At 57.3% G+C, this 22038-nt stretch overlaps 2 protein-coding genes across 4 annotated transcripts in view; both read right to left on the minus strand.

Annotated features, from left to right (window-relative positions):
* Positions 1-8: 8 nt before the first annotated feature.
* Positions 9-13404, minus strand: DLAT (dihydrolipoamide S-acetyltransferase). The gene is made up of 14 exons (XM_068159931.1): positions 13086-13404; positions 12124-12225; positions 10325-10449; positions 10056-10218; positions 8618-8744; positions 8080-8282; positions 7418-7580; positions 7153-7220; positions 6184-6276; positions 5987-6094; positions 4750-4865; positions 3429-3591; positions 3156-3292; positions 9-1524 (listed from the first exon to the last, which is right to left on the minus strand). The coding sequence occupies exons 1-14, from the start codon at positions 13329-13331 to the stop codon at positions 1395-1397; spliced, it is 1944 nt and encodes a 647-aa protein (XP_068016032.1). The 5' UTR covers positions 13332-13404; the 3' UTR covers positions 9-1394.
* Positions 13405-14654: 1250 nt separating this feature from the next.
* The window catches only part of DIXDC1 (DIX domain containing 1), a 35119-nt gene continuing 27735 nt past the window's right edge, over positions 14655-22038 (minus strand). For all 3 annotated transcript variants that reach the window (XM_068159933.1, XM_068159932.1, XM_068159934.1), the window contains 6 exons: positions 21762-21848; positions 21426-21587; positions 21232-21298; positions 20117-20225; positions 18744-18852; positions 14655-17687 (listed from right to left, as the gene is read on the minus strand). In XM_068159933.1, the coding sequence (XP_068016034.1) occupies positions 17607-17687; positions 18744-18852; positions 20117-20225; positions 21232-21298; positions 21426-21587; positions 21762-21848 (615 nt within the window). In that variant the 3' untranslated portion in view covers positions 14655-17606. The remainder of the gene's footprint in view (positions 17688-18743; positions 18853-20116; positions 20226-21231; positions 21299-21425; positions 21588-21761; positions 21849-22038) is intronic.

Here is a 22038-nt window from a genome sequence, read left to right on the forward strand (position 1 = left end):
CAACAAAGAACCAGGAACCAAGTTTAATTGCCACAGTCTTTTCTTTCCATAGCTTTAGTTTCCTTTTGTAGAGCTTTACAGGAGACAGTACTGAAGGCAAGACACAGGACAACAGATCAGCTGCAACTCTTCCTCTCTGGGCTTCCCTAAAGCTTCTCCCTCCCACCCCTCTGCATTTCCATTCTCCTGCTCACTTTGTACTTCCTACCCAGCCCACCCTTGGCACACAGCTGCACTGCCACGTGGCCAAGCGGGAGTGAAGAACCTTCAGCACTGCAGCCTCTGCAGGATGCAAGGTCTGAGGGAAGTGGACAAGAGTCCAACCAACTACTGAAGCCTTTTACAGCCAATAAATACATGGAGAGCACATCCTGCAGCTGGGACAACACAGAGAAGCCAGGGAAGCAGCACAGCACCAGTGACTAACTCAGGACTTCCCATCTCAGAGTGCCTGAAAATGTCTTTTCCCAGGCACTCATCACAATCAGTGCTCACTGATGGAACTGTTAGTGGGGGGCATCTGCCTGTGCTGGGCTCCAACACCCAGAGCCTCCTGCAGAACAGTTCCTTCCATGGCACCAAAGTCTGAGATTAGCTTAGCAAGGTGAAGAGCACCCCCAGAGCTTTCGTAGGAGAAGCAGAAGCCAGGGAGAGCTCCTGAGGAGGCAGCACCTCCCCTGTGGCATCTGAAGGCTGTGACCCCACAGGCAGCAGTGCTCCTTCACCTTTCAGTGCCCAAAAGGGATCACATCACTGAGAAGAGCCAGACCCAGTGCCAAATTCCAGGAAAGCTTAGCACTTGGCCTCTGAGAAACCATTCCCAGGCCCTCAGTGCACGTCACGCTGCCCCCTCCCAGCAGCACAGGACAGCAGGGAACTCACCTTCTACGGAACTCCATCTGTTACCACCTCAACTCCTGTGAGCAGCTGGTTAGAAATCCAACTTCTGACAACACTGAGGTCAGGAAACCTGCTTGGGTCTGCCCCCTGCTGCTCCCCCTGCTCGAGAAGCAGATGGTCTCTCAGCCAGGCTGAGGAGCAGCCAGCAGCCTGCAGGCCGCCTGCAGAGCACCGAAACCCAGGAGGCTTCGCTCTGCTTTGGGAGGAGTTTGCAAAGGGAACTGACTGTGCCCAGAGCTCTTAACTGCTCTGGCAAAGAACTTCTGCAGGCTGATGTTTCTTGTTGGTTCTTTTTCTGTCCAGGCTGGTAATAAAGAGCATTACCAGAGAATATAATACAGAGGTAAAATAAGCTTAAAACCCCAAGGGACTCCTCTTCTTCCTCTTCTCTTGTTTAATAAGTCTGAACACTAAAGTCTAAATAGCAGGTTTCAAATAAAAACAAGTGTGACCCAGGGAAGGTTTTTGCTTTGCTTGCAGGATGGGAGAATGAATTATAGCAGCATTGTGACTGGCTTCTCAAGGAAGGTCTTGAACTCGGCGAGCCACTGCGCTCCCACTGCGCCATCCACCACCCGGTGGTCGCAGCTGAGCGTCACCGACATCACGCTGGCCACCTCGAACCTGCAGGCAGATGGAGCCAGCTCACACCAGACACCAAACCACCCCAGTCAGAACAGAACAGAATTAACCAGGCTGGAAAAGACCTCAGAGATCATCAAGTCCAACCTCTCGCCCAGCACCATCTGATCAACTCAACCATGGCAACGAGTGCCTCAGCCAGGCTCTTCCTGAACACCTCCAGGGGTGGGGACTCCACCACCTCCCTGGGCAGCACATCCCCAGGGCCAATCTCTCTTGCTGGGAAGAACTTCTTCCTAACATCCAGTCTGAACCTCCCCTGGCACAGCTTGAGACTGTGTCCTCTTGTTCTGGTGCTGCTTGCCTGGGAGAAGAGCCCAACCCCCACCTGGCTACAGCCTCCCTTCAGGGAGTTATAGGCAGCAATTCAGGGAGGTGGTGGAGTCCCCATCCCTGGAGGTGTTCAAGAGGGGATTGGATGTGGCACTTGGAGCCATGGTTTAGTCATGAGGTCTGTGGTGACAGGTTGGACTTGATGATCTTTGAGGTCTCTTCCAACCTTGGTGATACTGTGATAAGGTCTCTCCTGAGCCTCCTCTTCTCCAGGCTAAGCAACCCCAGCTCCCTCAGCCTCTCCTCACAGGGCTGTGCTCCAGACCCCTCCCTCTGGACACCTTCCAGCATCTCAACATCTTTCCTAACCTGAGGAGCCCAGAACTGGACACAGGACTCAAGGTGTGGCCCAACCAGTGCTGAGCACAGGGCACAATGACCTCCCTGCTCCTGCTGGCCACACTCTTCCTGATGCAGGCCAGGATGCCATTGGCCCTCTTGGCTGCCTGGGCACACTGCAGGCTCATGTTCAGCCTACCATCACCCAGCACCCCCAGGTCCCTCTCTGCCTGGCTGCTCTCAGCCACTCTGCCCCCAGCCTGTAGCACTGCCTGGGGTTGTGGCCAGATGCCATTGAGAGCACACAGTGTTGACTGCTGCCCACACAATCACAGCGTGGTTGGGGTTGGAAGGGACCTCTGAAGGTCATCCAGTCCAACCCCCCTGCCAGAGCAGCATCACCTAGGGCAGGTCACACAGCAGCACATCCAGGTGGGTTTTGAATGTCTCCAGAGAAGACTCCACAACCTCTCTGGGCAGCCTGCTCCAGGGCTCTGCTCCTTGAATGCTGCCTCCAGTTCTGGTGACCCCAGCATAAAGGGCACAGAGCTGTCTGGAGTGAGTCCAGAGGAGGCCACAAAGATGATCCAAGGGCTGCAGCACCTCTGCTGTGAGGTCAGCCTGGAGAAGAGAAGACTCCAAGGGGACCTCAGAGCTGCCTTCCAATACCTGAAGGGATCCTGCAGGAAGGCTGCAGAGAGACTTTTCCTGAGGGTGTCTGGAGACAGGACAGGGAATGGTTTGAAGCTGAGGCAGAGCAGGGTTAGACTGGAGCTGAGGAAGAAGTTCTTCAGCATGAGGGTGGTGAGACTCTAGAACAGGCTGCCCAGGGAGGCCAAACACCTCCCTGGAGGTGTTTAGGGCCAGGCTGGATGAGGCCTTGAGCAGCTGAGTGTAGTTGAGAGGTGTCCCTGCCTGTGGCAGGGAGGTTGGAGTAGATGATCTCTGAGGTCTCATCCCAACCAGAGCCATTCTGTGACTCTGACCCTCTGACCTCTTACCCCTTCTCATTATCAGCTGGCACCAGCCTCTTCTCTGAGGAGCCAACTGCAAGGATGCAGGCTTGAGGTGGATTGATGATGGCAGAGAAATTCTTAATCCCATACATTCCCAAGTTGGAAATGGTGAAGGTTCCACCCTGCAAGGAGAGCACAGCACAGCCACGTTCACAGCAGCTCCTTCAGGTGGAACATGGCTGAAACAGCACCCAGCAGGCTGTGCTCAGCACCCAAGCCAAGGGCAGCAAAGCCTGGCAGAAGCTTGAGCTCTCTCACCTGGAATTCATGAGGCTGAAGTTTACCTTCTCGGGCTTTAGCTGCCAAAGACACCACGTCCCTGCTGATGGAGGCCAGGCCCTTGACGTGAGCATTGAACACAATGGGAGTGATCAGCCCTGCAGGGGTGCTCACAGCCACACTCACATCCACCACGTGGTTCCTGCAAGACACAAGGCAGGTGCCACCTACTCCAGCAGCACAAAGCTGCTTCAGAACTCTCCAGACAGCTCTGGGTTCGCTTTGCAACAGTCAGTTCACCTTGCACCCCAGCCTCACAGCCACAGAATGCACTGGGCTGGAAGGGAGCAGCTAAGGGCATCCTGTCCAAACCCCTGCAGGCAGCAGGGACAGCTCCAGCCAGAGCAGGCTGCACAGGGACACAGCCAGGCTGAGCCTGAATGGCTCCAGGGATGGAGCCTCAGTCACCTCCCTGGGCAGCCTGTGCCAGTGTCTCCCCAACCTCCCTGTGCAGAGCTTCCTCCTGGTGTCCAACCTAACCCTGCCCTGCTCCAAGGGCTCCATTGCCTCTCATTCTATCACCCCAAGCCCTTCTGAGACCCCTGCCCCTCATTTTCCAATCCCAAATGGCAATGTCCCCACACCAGCAGGGTGAGCAAACCTGGGAGAGGCTGCAGCTTTCCCAGGCACAGGCTGCAGCAGGTTGGAAGAGATCCTCCAAGGGCATCCTGTCCAACCCCCCTGCAGGCAGCAGGGAGAGCTCCAGCCAGAGCAGGCTGCACAGGGACACAGCCAGGCTGAGCCTGATTGTCTCTTGGGATAGGAGCTCAACCACAGCCCTGGGCAGTCTGTGCCAGTGTCTCCCCAGCCCCACTGTGCAGAGCTTCCTCCTGGTGTCCAACCTAACCCTGCCCTGCTCCAAGGGCTCCATTGCCTCTCATTCTATCACCCCAAGCCCTTCTGAACAGTCCCTCCTCAGCCTTCCTGTAGCTCCCCTTCAGACACTGAAATGCAGCTCTAAGGTCTGCCCAGAGCCTTCTCTTCTCCAGGCTGAACAGCCTCACCTCTCCCAGCCTGTCCCCACAGGGGAGGCTCTCCAGCCCTCTGACCAACTTTGTGGCCTCCTCTGGACCCCCTCTAGAAGCTCCAAGTCCCTCTTGTGTTGACCCCGGAGTTGGACACAGTACTCCAGGTGAGGTCTCCCCAGGTTCTTAGCACTTTCACACACCCCCCACAGCCCTCAGCCCTTGCAGCACACCAGCTGCCCTTCCTCAAGCCCTCAGCAGCAGCTCTGCTGCTCTGCTATCAACTCTTAACTGAACAAAGAAAGTTGCTGGCTTCGACCGTACCATAAACTTACTGCCTGATAACGGTGTCCATCCAGGAGGAGTTGGCCTCAGGCACCTTCAGGCAGGCCAGGGCTGCAGCTTTGATGATGAAGTCATTGACAGAGAGCTTTATGTTATCTGAGACCTCCTGCAAAGAGAGATGGGAGGCATCAGGCTGCTGGCCCAAGCAGCTTGGCCAGCCTCTAGCAGAGAGGAAAGCTGAGGGAGCAGCCAGAGCAGGCAGTGACACTGGAGGTGCCCAGAGGAGAGGAGGGCAACACTCCATGGTTTGGCAGTGTACAACCCCTCTGAATTCCTCTTTCCCACCCCCCCAAACCTGGCTTTAAGTGATTGGGTTTCTTCTATTTGGTAAATAATGAATAATATAAATAGAATAAACCAGGTTGGAAGAGACCTTCAAGATCATTGAGTCCAACCTATCATCCAACACCACCCAACCAACCAACCCATGGCACCAAGCACCCCAGCAAGTCTCCTCCTGGACACCTCCAGGGATGGTGACTCCACCACCTCCCCAGGCAGCACATCCCAATGGGCAATCACTCTCTCTGTGTAACACTTCCTCCTCACCTCCTCCTCACAGGCTGCAGCAGGTTGGAAGAGATCCTCCAAGGGCATCCTGTCCAACCCCCTGCAGGCAGCAGGGACAGCTCCAGCCAGAGCAGGCTGCACAGGGACACAGCCAGGCTGAGCCTGAATGGCTCCAGGGATGGAGCCTCAGCCACCTCCCTGGGCAGCCTGTGCCAGTGTCTCCCCAGCCTCCCTGTGCAGAGCTTCCTCCTGGTGCCCAACCTAACTCTGCCCTGCTCCAGTCTCAAACCATTGCCTCTCATCCTATCACTCCAAGCCCTTCTGAACAGTCCCTCCCCACCCCTCCTGTAGCTCCCCTTCAGATACTGAGATGCAGCTCTAAGGTCTCCCTGCAGCCTTCTCTTCTCCAGGCTGAACAGCCCCAACTTTCAGCCTGGATTCATGAGAGAGGTGCTGCAGCCCTCTGATCCTCTTTGTGGCCTCCTCTGGACCTGCTCCAGCAGATGCATGTCCCTCTTGTGTTGGGGGTCCCACAGCTGGACACAGCCCTGCAGCTGAGGTCTGCCCAGAGCAGAGCAGAGGGGCAGCATCACCTCCCTCAAGCTGCTGCTTCCCTCCCCTCACACACACTCACCCTACAGAATGCCAGGTTGGAAGGGACCCCCCCAGGGACCATCTGCTCCAACATTTCCAGCTGGAAACACCCAAATGCTTCACCTGATTGAGCTCTTTCCTTAGCACCAGGACATCTCCCATGTTGACATCCACAGACAGGTAGTAGTGAGGTATTGTTTGCTTCGACTGCATCAGGCGCTGAGCGATGACCTGCGGGGAGCGGCCGAGAGGGAAGTCAACCCCCCTGGAGCAGCCCTGCCGGCAAAGAGCCACCCCAGGGGGGGACAGAGGCTTCTCACCCTCCGAATGTTGCTGATAGGGATGTCTGTGAAGGTCCCCACTGGTGCTGCAGCGACTGCAGCAGCTGCAGGAGCTGCCTCCAGCGCTGGAGCCTGCAATCAGAGGGAGCAGAGGTCACACCGGGAGCCGAGCACCAACTGCGCAGAGCGGCTCGGGGGGTGGGGACCCTGCTGAGCCTAAGCTGCCCCTTGCTCAGGAGCAGCAGACACTTCCTGCTCTCTGGCCTCTCCTCTCCAGTGCCCACTAGGCTCTTCATAAATCCTACCTTGGAATATTAAAGGTAGGCCTGAAGTGAGTCAGGGCTGGGACTGGAGAAGAGGCTGAGGGGAGACCTCATGGATCTCCACAGCTCCCTGGAAGGAGGCTGCAGTGAGCTGGGGCTTGGGCTCTGCTCCCCACTGTCAGGTGACAGAAGGATATGGCCTGAAATTGTGCCAGGGGAGGGTTAGCTTGGAGATGAGGAACAATTTCTTTGCTGCAAGAGTGGTCAGGGACTGGCACAGGCTGCCCAGGGAGGTGGTGGAGTCCCCATGCCTGGAGGTGTTCCAGAAGCCTGTGGCCATGGCACCTGGGGCCATGGTGGGGTTGGGCTGCTGGCTGGGCTGGGATGTTTCCAACCCAAGCAGTTCTGTGTTCCTGTGAATACTCACTGCTAGGAAGCTCCCAGAAGAGCCAGTCCTGCTGGAGGGCTGTTCTGCCCAGCAGAGATGTGCTGAAGGGCACTCTCCATCTGCACCCAGCCACATCCCTCCCAGCAGTGCACAAAGCAACACCTCCATCACCTCACAGCAAAGCCAAGCAATGGTCTAAGAACAGATTCATGGCAGCAGCCAGCAGCTGCTGGCTCTTTTCCTTCTGACTGCCTCTTTTCCAGCCATGTCAGCTGAGCTGGGCCTGGGCCTGGCTCAATCCATAGCAATGCAGCACCCACGTGAAGGGCTGGGAGCACACATCCCAGAGCTACTCACTGGAGCAACCTTTGGTGGGACAAAGGACTCCACATCTTTCTTTGTGATCCTGCCATCTGGTCCAGTACCTAAAAGGGCCAAAGGAAACCATCAGAGGATGGCAATGATGTCAAACAGCTCCACTCAGCAGAGAGAGGGCATCTAACACAACCTCTGCTGAGGGCTCAGCACCCTCCTGGCAGGAAGGAAAGAGAATCAGAGGCAAGGCTGTACCTGGGGAGGCAGATGGGGAGGGGCAGGAAGGGGAAGGGGAAGGGCAACCTACCTTTCACTTGGGCAAGGTCAATTCCTTTTTCTGCTGCAATCTTCTTTGCCAGGGGACTGACCAGGACCCTTCCTTTGCGAGGAGGTGCCCCAGGTGTGGGGGCTGCTGGAGCAGAAGGAACAGCAGGCTGGGGAGGGGGAGCAGGAGCAGGAGCTGCCATTGCCTTAACAAGAGAATCAGAGCCATCAGCTTCAGCATCATCCAGCAAAAGCTTTGTAGGTACAAGAAGAGAACAGCATCACCCAGTTGCCAGGCAAGGGAAGGGCAAGGAGTCACCCATCTGAAAGAGTTTCCACAGGCTGAGAGGTTCCCCAGTGCCAGAAATCAACTCCAGGCAAGGAGACAGACTGCTGCAACACACAGCAGGAAAAGGGTGAAGCACCTAACCCAGGCCCCCAGCTCTCAAGGATGAGCTTGGAAGTGGTACCAGCAATGAGCTGGAGCAGGGAGGGTGATGCCTGACCCTGTGGCAGGCCCTGGAGGGCACACTCCAGCACTCACTGCTCAGTCACCCAGCAGCACCACGTTGCTAAGCCTGGCACTCACACAATCATTAACACCACTGCTGCAGCCAGGGCTTCACACTGGCAAACCACAACAGCTCAGCTCAGGCCTCTTAAAGGTTCCCATAACTTCTCTCCCATGCTGAGAATGGTCCTTACTGGTGGAGGAGGAGGAGGAGGAGGAGGGGGAGGAGGAGCTTGTGCCTGGATGTCAGGTACTGCAGTGGGCTGGTAGTCAGCAAAGGCTGGAATATCAGACTCCTTCTCCACAATGATGCAGAGAGCTGTTCCTAATGGCACATCTCTTGTTCCTTCAGGCACCAAGATCTTTGCCAAGTAGCCTTCCTCCTGCACTTCAAAGCCTGGGAAGGAAAGAAACAAAGCCAGTTTGGTGCTTGGTGCAGCTGCTCTTAGAGACCAGGGAACCACAGCCCTGCCCTGCACTTAGCAGGCAAGAGAATCTCTTCCAGTGCAACCAGCAGGGAAACACCTCCATGGAGTGGGCTTTAGCAGGGGGACTGAAGGAACAGAAGTGCTTCCAGGAGCTCAGATGTTCAGCTCTCTAGTGGAATGGGAAGTTAGGACTTGTTTGACTTGCACCACAACTTCTGCTCTGAGCAGCCAGGTGGAGAAGCTCCTTCTGGATCCTCCCCTTTGCAGGGCACATCACCCACTCCTGGCTGTGCAGCTGACTCACCTATTGTGGCTTTATCTGTCTCAATTTCTGCCAGCAAGTCTCCCTCATTCAGTTTCTCCCCAACCTTCTTCTCCCATCTCTGCACTGTGCCCATTGTCATGGTGGGTGACAGGGCAGGGAGAGTCACCTGTGAAGCCAGAGACAGAAGAGAGTCAGATCCTGGTAACACAAGAAGAAAGGGGCACACAGGTTTAGCTCCTGACCAAATGCTGCCAGCCCAAAGAAGCAGCCAGCCCTTGAGGCACTCCTGAGCCTGGCTCCACTGCAGCAAAGCACAGAGCTGCCAGGCCTGGCTGCTTCTATTTAGCAAGGCCAAAAGGCCAGGAGCAAGAAATCTACCTGTGAAAGGAAGTGTTAGCATCACCACACTGGGAGAGTCCTGCAGCTGCTGCCTGCCAAGCTAAAAGGAAGCCTGAGGCAAGGCACAGGATCACAGGATGGGCTGGAGGAGACCTCCAAAGGTCATCCAGCCCAACCCCCCTGCAGCCAGCAGGGACATCCTCCACTAGATCAGGTCACCCAGAGCCTCACCTTGAAGATCTCCAGGGATGGAGCTTCAACCTCCTCCCTGGGCAACCTGCTGCAGTGCTCAACCACCCTTGTGGTGAGGAACTTTTCCCTCCCCTCCACTCACTCTGCCTGGCCAGGTGTGGCTCCTTTAGAAGTGACACAGGCTGGGGGGTTGGCACACACAACCACAGCAGGAGTGAGCAGAGCTGCAGAGCAGAACCTGGCAGCTAGGGCAGGCAGTGGGAAGTCAGCAAAGCTCAGGAACTAAAATCCAAGTCAGATGCAAAAGCTTTGAGCCCATTCTCTGCTCACCCACTGGCCATGCAGAGCAGCTCAGCCACACCAGTGACCACCTCAGCTCTCTGGGGGATGAGGTCCAATGTTTCATTTCATTTCTCAGAGGAATGCCACAGGAGTAGCTGCTACAGAGTGCTCAACCCCAACCCCAGTGGATGCAGACCTCAGCAAGGCCAAACCAAGCACCCAGGAATACAACTCACTGTCAGCTCCCCACAAGCACCCCTGCTGTGCTCACCACCACAGGCTTCAGTCCTGCCCTCAGCTCTAAGCAGAGCCCTCAGAGCTCACCCACACTCAGCACAAGGTCTTTTTACCCCAACAGCCTCCAGGTCATGCCAGAGCAGCAGGCTGGGTTAGGCTGGGGGACAGCCCTGCAGAGACAACTCCCTCCTCTGCTAACAGCTCAGGTGCTAAGACCACTTTCTGTTAAAAGCCTCCTGGGACCTCCCCAAACAGCTGCTTGAAGCATGCAGCAATGCCAGCAGCAGCCAGCCCTGCAACTGAGAGCTGATAACTTCCCACCCCAGAGAGCACTTAGGCCAAAACCAGAGCCCCAGCAGCCAAGTGCCCTGCAGCCAGCAGTGCCAAAGAGTGCCACAAGCCTGAGGGCCCAGCAGGGTTCTCTTACCTGCATGTGAGGAGGGTAAGAGCTGCCAGGAGCCTGAGGTGAAGGTGGAGGTGGTGTGGGTGGGGAGGGAGCTGCAGCCTGAGGGGGAGGCACTGAGGCTGCAGGGGGGGCAGAGGCTGCAGAGTCCAAGGTGTAGTCCTTAAAGGCATCGATGTATTCAGGCCTGGAAGGAAACACAGCAGCAGGCAGGTGGCTGACTCCAGGGCACACAGGGGAGCCAAGCAGCCTCAGGAGACAAAACCCAACTCAAGGGCTAGCAGAAGACCTACTTCTCTACTGTGATGCATATTATGGCCCCAATGGGAACATCTCTTGTTCCTTCTGGCACCAGGATCTTGGCCAAGTAGCACTCCTCCAGGCTCTCAAAGCCTACTGTTGCTTTGTCTGTCTCCACCTTGCAGAGGGAACAGGATGTCATTAGGGCAACACAGACCACAGGAACATTCAGCTTGGAGAAGACCCTCAGGACCACCAAGTCCAACCAACAACCCTGCCCTGCAAACCATGCCCCCAAGCACCACATCCAAACCACCTTTAAACACATCCAGCCTTGGGGACTCCACACTTCTACAACTGCCTGAAGGGAGGCTGCAGACAGGAGGGGGTTGGTCTCTTCTCCCAGGCAAGCAGCACCAGAACAAGAGGACACAGTCTCAAGCTGTGCCAGGGGAGGTTTAGGCTGGATGCTAGGAAGAAGTTCTTCACAGAAAGAGAGATTGGCCATGGGATGTGCTGCCCAGGGAGGTGGTGGAGTCCCCATCCCTGGAGGTGTTCAGGAAGAGACTGGATGGGGAGCTTGGTGCCATGGTTGAGTTGATCAGATGGTGTTGGGTGATAGGTTGGACTTGATGATCTCAAAGGTCTCTTCCAACCTGGTTAATTCAATTCAATTCTCTTCCATTCCATTCCACCACCTCCCTGGGCAGCACATTCCAGTGCCTGACCACTCTTGCCCTGACAAAATGTTTCCCACTGTCCAGTCTGAACCTCCCCAGTGGCAGCTTGAGGCCATTCCCTCTTGTTCTGTCACTGATTACCTGTGAGGAGAGACCAGCACCAGCCTCTCCACAACCTCCTTTCAGGCAGTTCTAGAGGACAATGAGGTCTCCCCTCAGCCTCCTCTGTTTCAAACCAGCCATCCCCAGCTCCTTCAGTTGCTCTTCATCTGATTTATTCCCCAGGCCCTTCCCAGCTTCCTTGCCCTCCTCTGCCCTGGCTCCAGCACCTCCACCTCTCTCCTGTATTGAGGTGCCCAAAAGTGAGCAGACTGAGCAGAGCAGCGGGCTCAGAGCTTTCCAGCCAGGTAGTGCAGGGCCACAGCACACACACAGAGGGCTCTGGGAGAATCCCATGGCAGCCAGAAGGAAAGGCTGCCCCCAAACACTGCTCCTGCTCAGAAAAAGCAGCTCTGGGAGGCTGCAGCTCTGGGAGGCTGCAGCTCTGGGAGGCTGCAGCTCTGGGAGGCTGCAGCTCTGGGAGGCTGCAGCTCTGGGAGGCTGCAGCTCTGGGAGGCTGCAGCTCTGGGAGGCTGCAGCTCTGGGAGGCTGCAGCTCTGGGAGGCTGCAGCTCTGGGAGGCTGCAGCTCTGGGAGCCTGCAGCTCTGGGAGCCTGCAGCTCTGGGAGCCTGCAGCTCTGGGAGCCTGCAGCTCTGGGAGCCTGCAGCTCTGGGAGCCTGCAGCTCTGGGAGCCTGCAGCTCTGGGAGCCTGCAGCTCTGGGAGCCTGCAGCTCTGGGAGCCTGCAGCTCTGGGAGCCTGCAGCTCTGGGAGCCTGCAGCTCTGGGAGCCTGCAGCTCTGGGAGCCTGCAGCTCTGGGAGCCTGCAGCTCTGGGAGCCTGCAGCTCTGGGAGCCTGCAGCTCTGGGAGCCTGCAGCTCTGGGAGCCTGCAGCTCTGGGAGCCTGCAGCTCTGGGAGCCTGCAGCTCTGGGAGCCTGCAGCTCTGGGAGCCTGCAGCTCTGGGGGCAGTTGTTAGGTTGTGGGCTCTGGAAGCAGAGATCTGTGTCGAAGTGAGGAGAGGCCAGGTGCAGCTGCAGCTCCTCAGCACGGCAGCAGCGCTGTGCCCCCAGGGTACCTCTGCTATCAGCTCCCCTTCGCCGATCTTGTCGCCCTCCTTCTTCTCCCAGCGCGCGATGGTGCCCATCTGCATGGTGGGGGACAGGGCTGGCAAAGCCACCTGTGGGGAGCAGGGCAGTGTCACAGCCCCGAGGGCAGGAGCCCCCCCGAGGGCAGGGACCTCCCCGAGGGCAGGGACCCCCCGCGCGGCGCTGAGGAGGATGCTCAGCACCGGCTGAGGGGCTCCGAGCCTGGCCCCCAACCCCCTGCCGCTCAGCGCTGCCTCCACCCCGCTGGGCAGACTCCGACGCGAAGCACTACCGAGGGGCAGAGAGAAGGCAGACCAAGGAAGGGAGAAGCTGTGCCAGGGGATCCGCAGGGGAAAAGGAGGCGGCAAAGGGACTTGGGACAGCGTGAAGGCAAAGCTATGGAAACTGCGGGCCTGGGGAAGAGGGCAACAGCTCCCCAGGGCAAACCGAGCTGCCCAGTGAGAGGGAGCCAGGCCCTAAGAAGGGAAGGGAAGAGAAGAAACTCGCTGCCCCCGAGGCAGGAGGGCCAGGCTCGGGGCCTGTGCTCCGCGGGCCGCCAGTGGCTACAGGGCTACGAAGAGCAGCGGGGCAGGGGGGCAGCCAGACCGCCCGGCACGGGGGCACAGCCGGACCGCCCGGCACGGGGCACAGACGGACCGCCCGGCACGGGGCACAGACGGACCGCCCGGCACGGGGGGACAGCCGGACCGCCCGGCGTGGGGGGACAGCCGGACCGCCCGGCACGGGGCACAGACGGACCGCCCGGCACGGGGCACAGACGGACCGCCCGGCGCGGGGGCACAGCCGGACCGCCCGGCACGGGGCACAGACGGACCGCCCGGCACGGGGGCACAGCCGGACCGCCCGGCACGGGGGGACAGCCGGACCGCCCGGCACCGGGGGCACAGCCGGACCGCCCGGCACGGGGGCGGGGGAGGGGGCAGCCTCTCACCTTCTGGTGTGCCGGGAGACTGCAGCAGCGACACGGGACGAGCCGGGGCCAGGCCGGCGGCAGCAGCAGCCCGCCAGGCCGGTGCACGGGGCCAGCCCTCGCCGGGCCGCGGCACAGCGGCACGGCCCCGACCCCCGCCCCCGCCCCGCGGCCGGCCCCCGCCGCACTCAGCGCTCGACAGCTCCGCGCCAGACCGGGGGCTCCCGCCACGTCCCGGGCCACGCGTCGTGCCAACACCCGCCACATGCTGGAGCCGGTGCTGGAGCCGCGGCGCCGCTGCTGCTGCTGCCGCTCGGTGACCTCCTCCGTCCGGGCACGGCGCCGCACAGCCGCGCACGACACTGCCGCAAAGCGCGGCGGCCGGGGCGGGGCCAAGGGCCGAGGGCGAGTGGCGGGGCGGGGCCAAGGCCCGAGGAGGGGGCGTGGCCAAGGCCCGAGGAGGGGGCGGGGCCAAGGGCAGCGCGGCGGCGGCAGGAGCTGGGGAGCGATAGAGGGCTCGGATTAGGTAACTGAATATGAATTAGAGTAGGTGTGAGTGTAAGGAGAGGTAGTAGTAGATAAATATGTCCAGTCCCCTCTTGAACACCTCCAGGGATGGGGACTCCACCACCTTCCTGGGCAGCACATTCCCATGGCCAATCTCTCTATGAAGAACTTCTTCTTAGCATCCAGCCTGAACCTCCCCTGGCACAGATTGAGACTGTGTCCTCTTGTTCTGGTGCTGGGAGAAGAGCCCAACCCCCACCCGGCTACAACCTCCCTTCAGGTAGTTGTAGAGAGCAAGAAGGTCTCCCCTGAGCCTCCTCTTCTCCAGGCTAAGCAACCCCAGCTCCCTCAGCCTCTCCTCCCAGGGCTGTGCTCCAGACCCCTCCCCAGCTTTGTTTCTCTGGCCACCTTCCATCAAGTCAACATCAACTGCTCGGTGCTCAGGCTGTGTGGAGACAGCCCCTTGGGTCCAGCACCACAAATAAGAGAGGCCTAAAGCAGGGATGATTTAAGAGCCTAAGTGTTTGTTTCTGCATGTCAGGAGGAAGGCTTGGAGCAGCTGTGGGAGCCCAGCCCAGGCAGGGAAGCCTAACCTGGGGCAGCCCTGGCTGTCCTGGGCTCAGTGTGCCCCTGCCGAGGGCAGGCTCCTTGGGGAGCAGAGCGACCTTGCCCTGGCATAAGGCTGCAGGCAGGAGGAGTGCAGAGGGATGCCTGGGAGGTGGAGGATGCAGCCTTGGAGCCAGCCAAGCAGTGAGCAAGCCAGGCTGGAGCCAGGCCTGTGCCTCCTGACTTGTTGCAACACTTCCCCAGGATTGCACCAGAGCCCACTTGGATTCTCCTTGGTGCTGTCCCCTGGCCTAGATTGTGGACCCCTGCTCCTTAGAGCCTGTACCTGCAAGTCTGCCACTCCCCCAGCACCCACAGTCTCCTACATCCCTGGGGGACAAAGTGTAAGAAAAGGTTTTCTCCAGGACCAAGGAGAGGCTAACCCTAAGCACCCCACGAGATTTGTGCTCTGGCTCCTCCCCTGTGCCTTCTCCATTCCAAATCCATTCCCCTCGCACAAGCACTGAACAGACTCAGTTTGCAAACCCCCTTTTATTGAGACAGCTGCTTGGTCCACGAAGTCAAGGCTTCAGCAGGCAGGAAGGGCTGGTTCAGATGTAGAGAGAAAGCTTCACTGTCCTGCAGAAGTGGCCTTAGAGAAACTGTGGTGAATGCAAACATCAGTTTCTATGAAAATAGACTTTTACACATGGCAGGGATGAGAGAGAAGCAAGTCAGAGGGGTAGGAACAAGAAAGGAACTTTGAAGAATCATAGAATTGTCAGGGTTGGAAGGGACCTCAAGGATCAGCCAGTTCCAACCCCCCCTGCTACAGGCAGGGACACCTCACACTACAGCAGGTTGCTCACAGCCACATCCAGCCTGGCCTTAAAGACCTCCAGGGATGAGGCTTCCACCACCTCCCTGAGCAATCTGTTCTGTCAAGAGAGAAAGAAAGAGATCCAAACCAGTGAAAAATGCAAGGCCTGGATATATATCCCTGGAGGTGTTTAAGGCCAGGCTGGATGAGGCTCTGGCCAGGCTGATCTAGTGTGGGGTGTCCCTGCCCATGGCAGGGGGGTTGGAACTGGCTGATCCTTGTGGTCCCTTCCAACCCTGACTGATACTATGATACTATGATACTCAGAGCACAGCCCCAGAGGAGCTCAGCTGAATTCAGTGTCAGTATGTGATGGAAAAGCAACATCTCTGATCACACAACTACCTGGCCAACAGCTTTCCCACTTGATACTCCTAGCATTCCTTACCTCCTCCAGACTCCTTCCTGTAGCCATGCTTAGCTAACTGAGCTGATCCAAGACGAGGAACAGACAGTCCCCTGTATCAACTAACCACTTGCTGTCTTCATGGGAAACCTGGGGAGCTATGGCCCCAGCTGGGGCTGAAGATTTATCCATCAAGAAGCTCTGACCACATCAACAGCCTCCTGCATCTTCAGTGCTCCAAACCCAAGCTGCTCATCTCTGAGGAGCAGAGAGCGATAGGGAAATGGCAACTACAGACCTGGAACACTCCATGGAACTCTAGCCTGGGCACATGGCTCTGGCTGAAATAAAGCTGATGAACAAAACCTGCAGGAACAAACACTTGAGGGTGGGAAATTGCAATTCAAATACAACTGACTTCAGTCCCACCAACCCCCTGCTCTCTTTACCAACCCCACCAGAGATCATGTAACAGAGGGGAACCCTTTCCAGGGAGGAAGAAAAAATCTGTGCTGCTTTTACAGGAGAGCTATTTCCCCTCTGTAGCTCATTGATGAGCTCTCCTACTGCTGTCTGTAAGGAGCAAGTCACCATAACAGATTGTCCAGAACAGGAAGCACCTTGTGTGGTGCCAGTGTGGCACAGAGCCACAGCAAGAGCCTTGAGCTGTTTTCTGGGCAGTGAGAACATAAAACAGTGCTGATGCTGCCTAGTGAAGCTGGTAAAAATATGTGTGTCCCCCCTCAAAGAAAGAAGTAGTTGGATTTCCACAGCAAAAATAAAGTTAGGAGCCCAGAGTTGAGGGGAGGGGATGATAAAAACCACCTCAGCACCCACTGGGAGAGGAGGAAACCACAGCATAATGCGTGCAGAACTGGAGAGAAAGCACTTGCACTGGAGTAGAAAAATAGCCACAGTCTTCAGACAAATGTCAGTACAAAAGAGTTCCAAGAGCAGGAAGGGTGCTTACAAAAGGGCAGGTTAATATAAAACAGGAGAGCCAGGCTCCCCCTCTCCCAGGATCATGCACAGCACAGGCAGGATGTCCACAGCTGGGCCACGTGGAGCTGAGCTGAGCTGAGCTGAGCAGAGCCCTGACTTGCCAGCTTGACCTCCCTGAGGCAGCTGTGTCAGCCAGCACTCTGGGGGCACAGCTGGGTGACAGCAGGAGAGCAGAGGCAGGTAGAGCAGAAACAAACCAAGCCACCCACCAAACCAAGCAGAGAAAGCCACCCTCAGGCGCTCCAGGGCCTGTTCTCGCCCAAGCAGTCCTTTATTTCCTGATCCTCCAGGCACCCCAGGAGCACACCTGCCAGGGGACTGGTGGGGTACCCACTGAGGGTGGTCCTGCTGGTGTTCAGAGGTGTTGGGTGGCCCTGGCAGTGAGTTGCCAACAGCACAGTGATGCCTGTGCACAGGAGGTGACAAACTGTCCAGCTGCTGGAAGGAGAGGGCAGGAGCACAGGGGAGGAGGCTCAACAAGGAGAGGGGTTAAGTACCTCAGGGAAACAGCCAACTGCAGCTGCCTGTAAAGGAAATCCTTCAGCAAATAAGCAAGCACCAAGAGCCCACAGCCCCCATGGCAGCAAAGCAAAACCAGAGCCAGCACAACTTTGGGGAGCCACTGGGCAGAGCAGGCCTGGGAAATGGAAGCCTGAGTTTGGAGCAAAGGGAGCTTTGCTGAGCTGCTGATCCTCGCTTTAGACCGTGCATTGAACCTCCAGGAGAGAGTCATCCCTCCCCAGGGCAGCCTGGGGGTGTCCAAGAAGATTCACTCTGCTCCTGCAGCAGGTGTAAGTCCAAGCACCAAAGCTGGCCAAACCTCCAGCTCCTAGCCTCGGGGCTGCTTCTGACTCCCAGTCAACGCTGCAGTTCTGTGCCACCAGTGCAAACCTGTGCCACACCAGGCACAGGAAAACCAGCTCACAGCCTGCTCCACACACTGCAGGGATGGAGAAGCAGGGGGGAAGGGAGCAATGCATCGTTAAGGCCTTCAGAGTTTAGCTGATGGGACACAGCAAGGAGCTTCTTGCCCTCTCATTCCAGCCTCAAAACGCTGCCTGCACTGGGGCACGGCAAGCCTCCTGCCGGGCATCCATGCACACCACATGCACTGTCCTTTGTTTGCAGAGAAGCCCTCTTGCAGGCTTTCTTTTTTTGGCAGCTTGACTTGGCCTCCTCCCAGCACAGATGCTTTCTGGGGCATTCTTTGAACTCAGCACCCAGTCACAGGTTTCCATAGTGACAGGAGTGAGCAGCTTGGTTAATTCTCCCCGTGCTCTTCTTCCACCCAGGCCACGATTTTCCCTTCCCAGCCAGGAATGATGTCATCATCATGGAATACCTACACACACACACAAAAAGACAACCCACCCAGAAGTCAGCCCAATCATGCCTGGGATTTGGACACCACTCTTCCTGCAGTGTGAGTGGCATGAGGGGCAGGCATCAAGTCAGAGACACTGCAGCAGGCTGCCCAGGGAGGTGGTGGAAGCCTCAGCCCTGGAGGTGTTTGCAGCCAGGCTGGAGGTGGCTGTGAGCAACCTGCTGTGGTGTGAGGTGTCCCTGCCCAGGGCTGGGGGGTTGGAACTGGCTGAGCCTTGAAGTCCCTTCCAACCCTGACAGTTCTGTCACTCCCTACACAGCCCAGAGCTGTGCACCTCCCTCCACCACTCACATGTCTGAGCAAACTGTTCAGCTTTGAGGCAAGAAATGGATGAGGCTCCTCCTTTAAGCAGGGATTGCCCAGATCATTGCTGCCATGGTTTTGACAGGAAAGGTGAAATAAAAGAGAGGAGAGATGTCTTTTCTGAGCCAGAGTGCAACCTCCAGCTCCATCTGCAGCAAGGCCCCCTAGTCACTTAGCTCCTGCTTCACAAATGAAGGCATCCCAACCACCCCTGATGAATCCAAGCCACACCAAGACTCAGCTGAGCTTAAACAGGGCTGCAATGCAGTGCCCAAAGCAAAAGAAAAGATGCCACAGACATGCTCAGCTCTGAGGAGCCTTCAAAAGCAAGCAGGAGAGCTCTTTGGTTTTCTCTTTGAGTAAACCATGCCTGCCTACAGTGTCTCTCATTGCAACAGGTTTTGCAAAGCTACCTGAAGGGCTGGAAGCAGTCTGGGGGTTTGCCTAGTGCCCCCCTGAGCAGAGCTGTTCCACAGACTCTCTTTGCCAGCAGCCAGTTCTTCGCCCCAGGGGCTCTGCAGCCCCCAGGCGACTGCAACCTCAGCCTCGCCACTGCGCTGGCTGGGGGTGAAGACATCACATCCAAGCACCTTACAAGAGGGACTTAATCTACCCAGTGTGTCTGGGGGGCAAGTGTCACGAGTTCAGAAGTGAGGTGACCATGGGCCCCAGCTGGAGCCAAAGCAGCTGACAGCTAAACTGCACAGTTACCTCCTCCTTGACTGTGCCGAACTCTGGATCCAGGGCTTTGAAGTGGTACCGGTGCGTCCCTTCACGATCAATAGCTGCCTTGAAATCCTTCAGGGTCACTTCCCCTAGCCTGCAAGAACCACAGAAGGGTGTTAGAGGTTGGAAGGGACCTCTGGAGATCATCCAACCCCCCTGCCAGAGCACTATCACCCAGGGCAGGTCACAGAATCTTAGAACCATAGAATCAAGCAGGCTGGGAAAGACCTCAGAGCTCATCAAGTGCAACCTAGGACCTAACCCCTAACCCCTCCTGACAACTCAACCATGGCTCCAAGTGCCACATCCAAACCTTTTTTAACACCTCCAGGGATGGTGATGACTCCACCACCTCCCTGGGCAGCACATTCCAAGGGCCAATTACTCTTCCTGGGAAGAACTTTCTCCTCACCTCCAGCCTAAACCTCCCCTGGCACAGCTTGAGACTGTGTCCTCTTGTTCTGGTGATGGTTGCGTGGGAGAAGAGACCAACCCCCAGCTGGCTCAAACCTCCCTTCAGGGAGTTGGAGAGAGCAAGAAGGTCTCCCCTGAGCCTCCTCTTCCCCAGGCTAAGCAACCCCAGCTCCCTCAGCCTCTCCTCCCAGGGCTGTGCTCCAGACCTCTCCCCAGCCTCAAGGTCACACAGAACACATCCAGACAGGTTTGGGAAGTCTGCAGAGGAGGAGATTCCACAACCTCTCTGGGCAGCCTGCTCCAGGGCTCTGTCACCTTCACAGGGAAAAAGATTTTCCTCATGGAACCTCCTCTGCTCCAGCAAGAGAGGAGTCTGGCACTATCCCATGCTGGACCAGGAGCAGATTTAGCTCAAGCATTACTACATGGCATGCAGAGCCACAGCACAAGTCTAGCTAGGCATGTGGCACCCTGTGCCCTCCAGGAACACCCCTGTCCAGTTCAAGGTCCTCTTCAGGGGAAGAATTGCCTCTGATTTACCACCTCAGAACAGCCTTCTGTCACATTCCCTTTGGCACAGACAACCACAGCTGCTTTGACACAAGCATCCTGCACTGCATGCCACAACACAACTGCTTGGCTGCTTTCCCTTGGGAAGTTAGTGACAAAGATTCATCTCTTCGGGCTCTAAACCAAACCCATCAGCTAGAGAACTGCTTCCAGGCCAGGCTGGATGAGGACTTGAGCCATCTGGTCTGCTGGAGGGTGTCCCTGCCCTTGCCAAGGGAGCTGGAATTAGGTGATCTCCCTTCCCACCCAAAGCATTCCACAGATCTGTGGCATGGATATCCAAAGCCCAAGCTGCCCCCACAGATAGTTGTGGCCCTAGCAAGAAGAGATTAGGTTGATGCCTTAGGGGAAAGGAGCACCTCCCCAAGCCTCACCTCTTTGGTATGTTGACCATGAAAGGGGTGAGGGAGCGGTCAGTGAAGTACAACACTTTGGTGCAGGCACTGGTGCTCATCACAGGGGTGCTGTGAGAATGAGGCAGCTCTGCAGAGGAAAGAGCAGCAGCAGCATCAGGGAGCAGCCTGTCCCCAGCCACAAGAGACACAAGGGGAGGGCTCAGCCAGTTTGCTGTCACAGCAGAGAACCTGCCTCATGGGAAGAGAGTCTTAGCAGGGCAGCTAATCATCCTTGTTGGACAGGGCCAGGGAGGTGGCTGAGGCCCCATCCCTGCAGATAGTCAAGGTCAGGCTTGGCAGAGCTCTGAGGAGGATGTCCCTGCTGACTGCAGGGGGTGTGTGGGTGGGGGTGAACTGGATGACCTTTGGAGGGTCCCTTCCAACCCAAACCATTCTATGATTCCTGTGCTTACTGGAAAAATTTGCATGTTGAGGCAGGGTCACCACAGCAAGGTCACCACAGCAAGGTCACCACAGCAAGGTCACCACAGCAAGGTCACCACAGCAAGGTCACCACAGCAAGGTCACCACCCACCCTTTCCCCACACCTAGAGTCTCTACAATCCCAGAGACTTTCTAAGTGACATTCACAGCCAACATGGACAAAAAACCCAACCCCAACAGCACAACCTTCTCGATGAAAACACTGAGCTCCTGCAGGTGGAGCCAGGAACCATGGTGCTAGAAAGGGCTGTGCTGCCGGGTGTGTATGGAAGGAGCCAGACGCAGAGAGGAGCAGGGGAACTGCACAGCTCTGTGCCCACTAGATGGTGCAGAGCAGCAGGCAAGCTGCACACAGCTCATCTCCCACTCGCCTCGGGGTGGGGGGAACTGTTTGTCATGGTTATTTATAGTGCAGCATGACTGAAGTGACCCAGACAGACTCCCACTGTGATGCTGCTTTGCAAACAAGCAGCCAGAGATGGGCTCTGCAGCCTCTCCTTTGCCCTGCAGCCTGATCTGTACAGCAAAGGACTGAAGGGAGGGAAGAAGAAGGTGGAGGTGGCAGGCTCCCAAGGCCCCCCCGGCCTCGGGCCAGGAGACTTGAGCAATGGATTTGGCAGTGGGAAGAGCAGAAGCTGAAAGGCACTTACTGGATTTAGGAGGCCAGGACTCTCTGCACTCATTTGCTGCTCTGCTTGCTGGTGACTTCCCCCGGATCTAGGGTGCAAAGCCAAAGGAGTGAGAACAAAGCTGCCACCCCCCAGCTGCAGCTCTCCTTGCCGCTGGGCCCTGGGCTGTGTGAGGGGCAGAGGCTCAAAATCCAGGTGCCCCAGGAAGCCTTTACCCTTCTCTCCTGCCTCTTCTGCGTCTCCACGTGGTAGAGGCGCTCCATCAGGCTGGAGATGCCCTGCTCCAGGCTGTCAATGGTGTGGTGCTGGGGGTCGTGGCCGCTGAAGCTGTTCCTGAGGCTGCGCAGGGCATCGCGAACCAGCTGCAGGTCATTGGCCTGCCCAAAACACCACGGGTCAGGCAGAGCAGCCCCAGGCTGCTTCCTTCCCACCTCAAAACACAGCTCTCACAAAGGGGAACTCTCTTCCAGCAACATTAAGAGAGCTTCCAGGACATCTGGAGCCTTCCACCTGCCATCTGGCTGGGGAAAGCGTCCCCTCGGTGCACTCACCCCTCGGTGGGCTGTGGGAGCAGCTCCTTTCCCTGCTGTCTGGAGGAAGCCATTGCTGTGAGCACTGTGGGTGCTGTAGGCAATCACCTGTTGTGAGGGGAGATGTCTGTGCCACTGGGAATCTCCCCAGAGATCCCCATTTGTGGGCATGAAAACTTCCCACACCCCTGATCTAAATCCCTTCTGCCAGGTGAATACACACTGAGCGTACAGGCAGTGCTGGGGGGCAGGGTGCATGCATGATGCCTTGCATGCCAGGTGGAGGCAGAGACAGGAA

This window comes from Melanerpes formicivorus, unplaced genomic scaffold (assembly GCF_026170545.1).
Source record: "Melanerpes formicivorus ecotype bairdi unplaced genomic scaffold, bMelFor1.0.p_v2 SCAF_47, whole genome shotgun sequence".
NCBI classification, from domain to species: domain Eukaryota; kingdom Metazoa; phylum Chordata; class Aves; order Piciformes; family Picidae; genus Melanerpes; species Melanerpes formicivorus.

What these genes read in the sequence shown, in the direction of transcription:
- DLAT (XM_068159931.1), bottom strand. Translation starts at nt 13,331, where the DNA reads ATGTGGCGGGTGTTGGCACGACGCGTGGCCCGGGACGTGGCGGGAGCC. An exon ending in CTCCTCCTCCTCCTCCACCA is followed by an intron (nt 7,581 to 8,079) that starts GTAAGGACCATT and finishes TCTCTTGTTAAG; the next exon opens with GCAATGGCAGCTCCTGCTCC. An exon ending in TAAGGAAAGAGCTCAATCAG is followed by an intron (nt 4,866 to 5,986) that starts GTGAAGCATTTG and finishes CTCTCTTTGCAG; the next exon opens with GAGGTCTCAGATAACATAAA.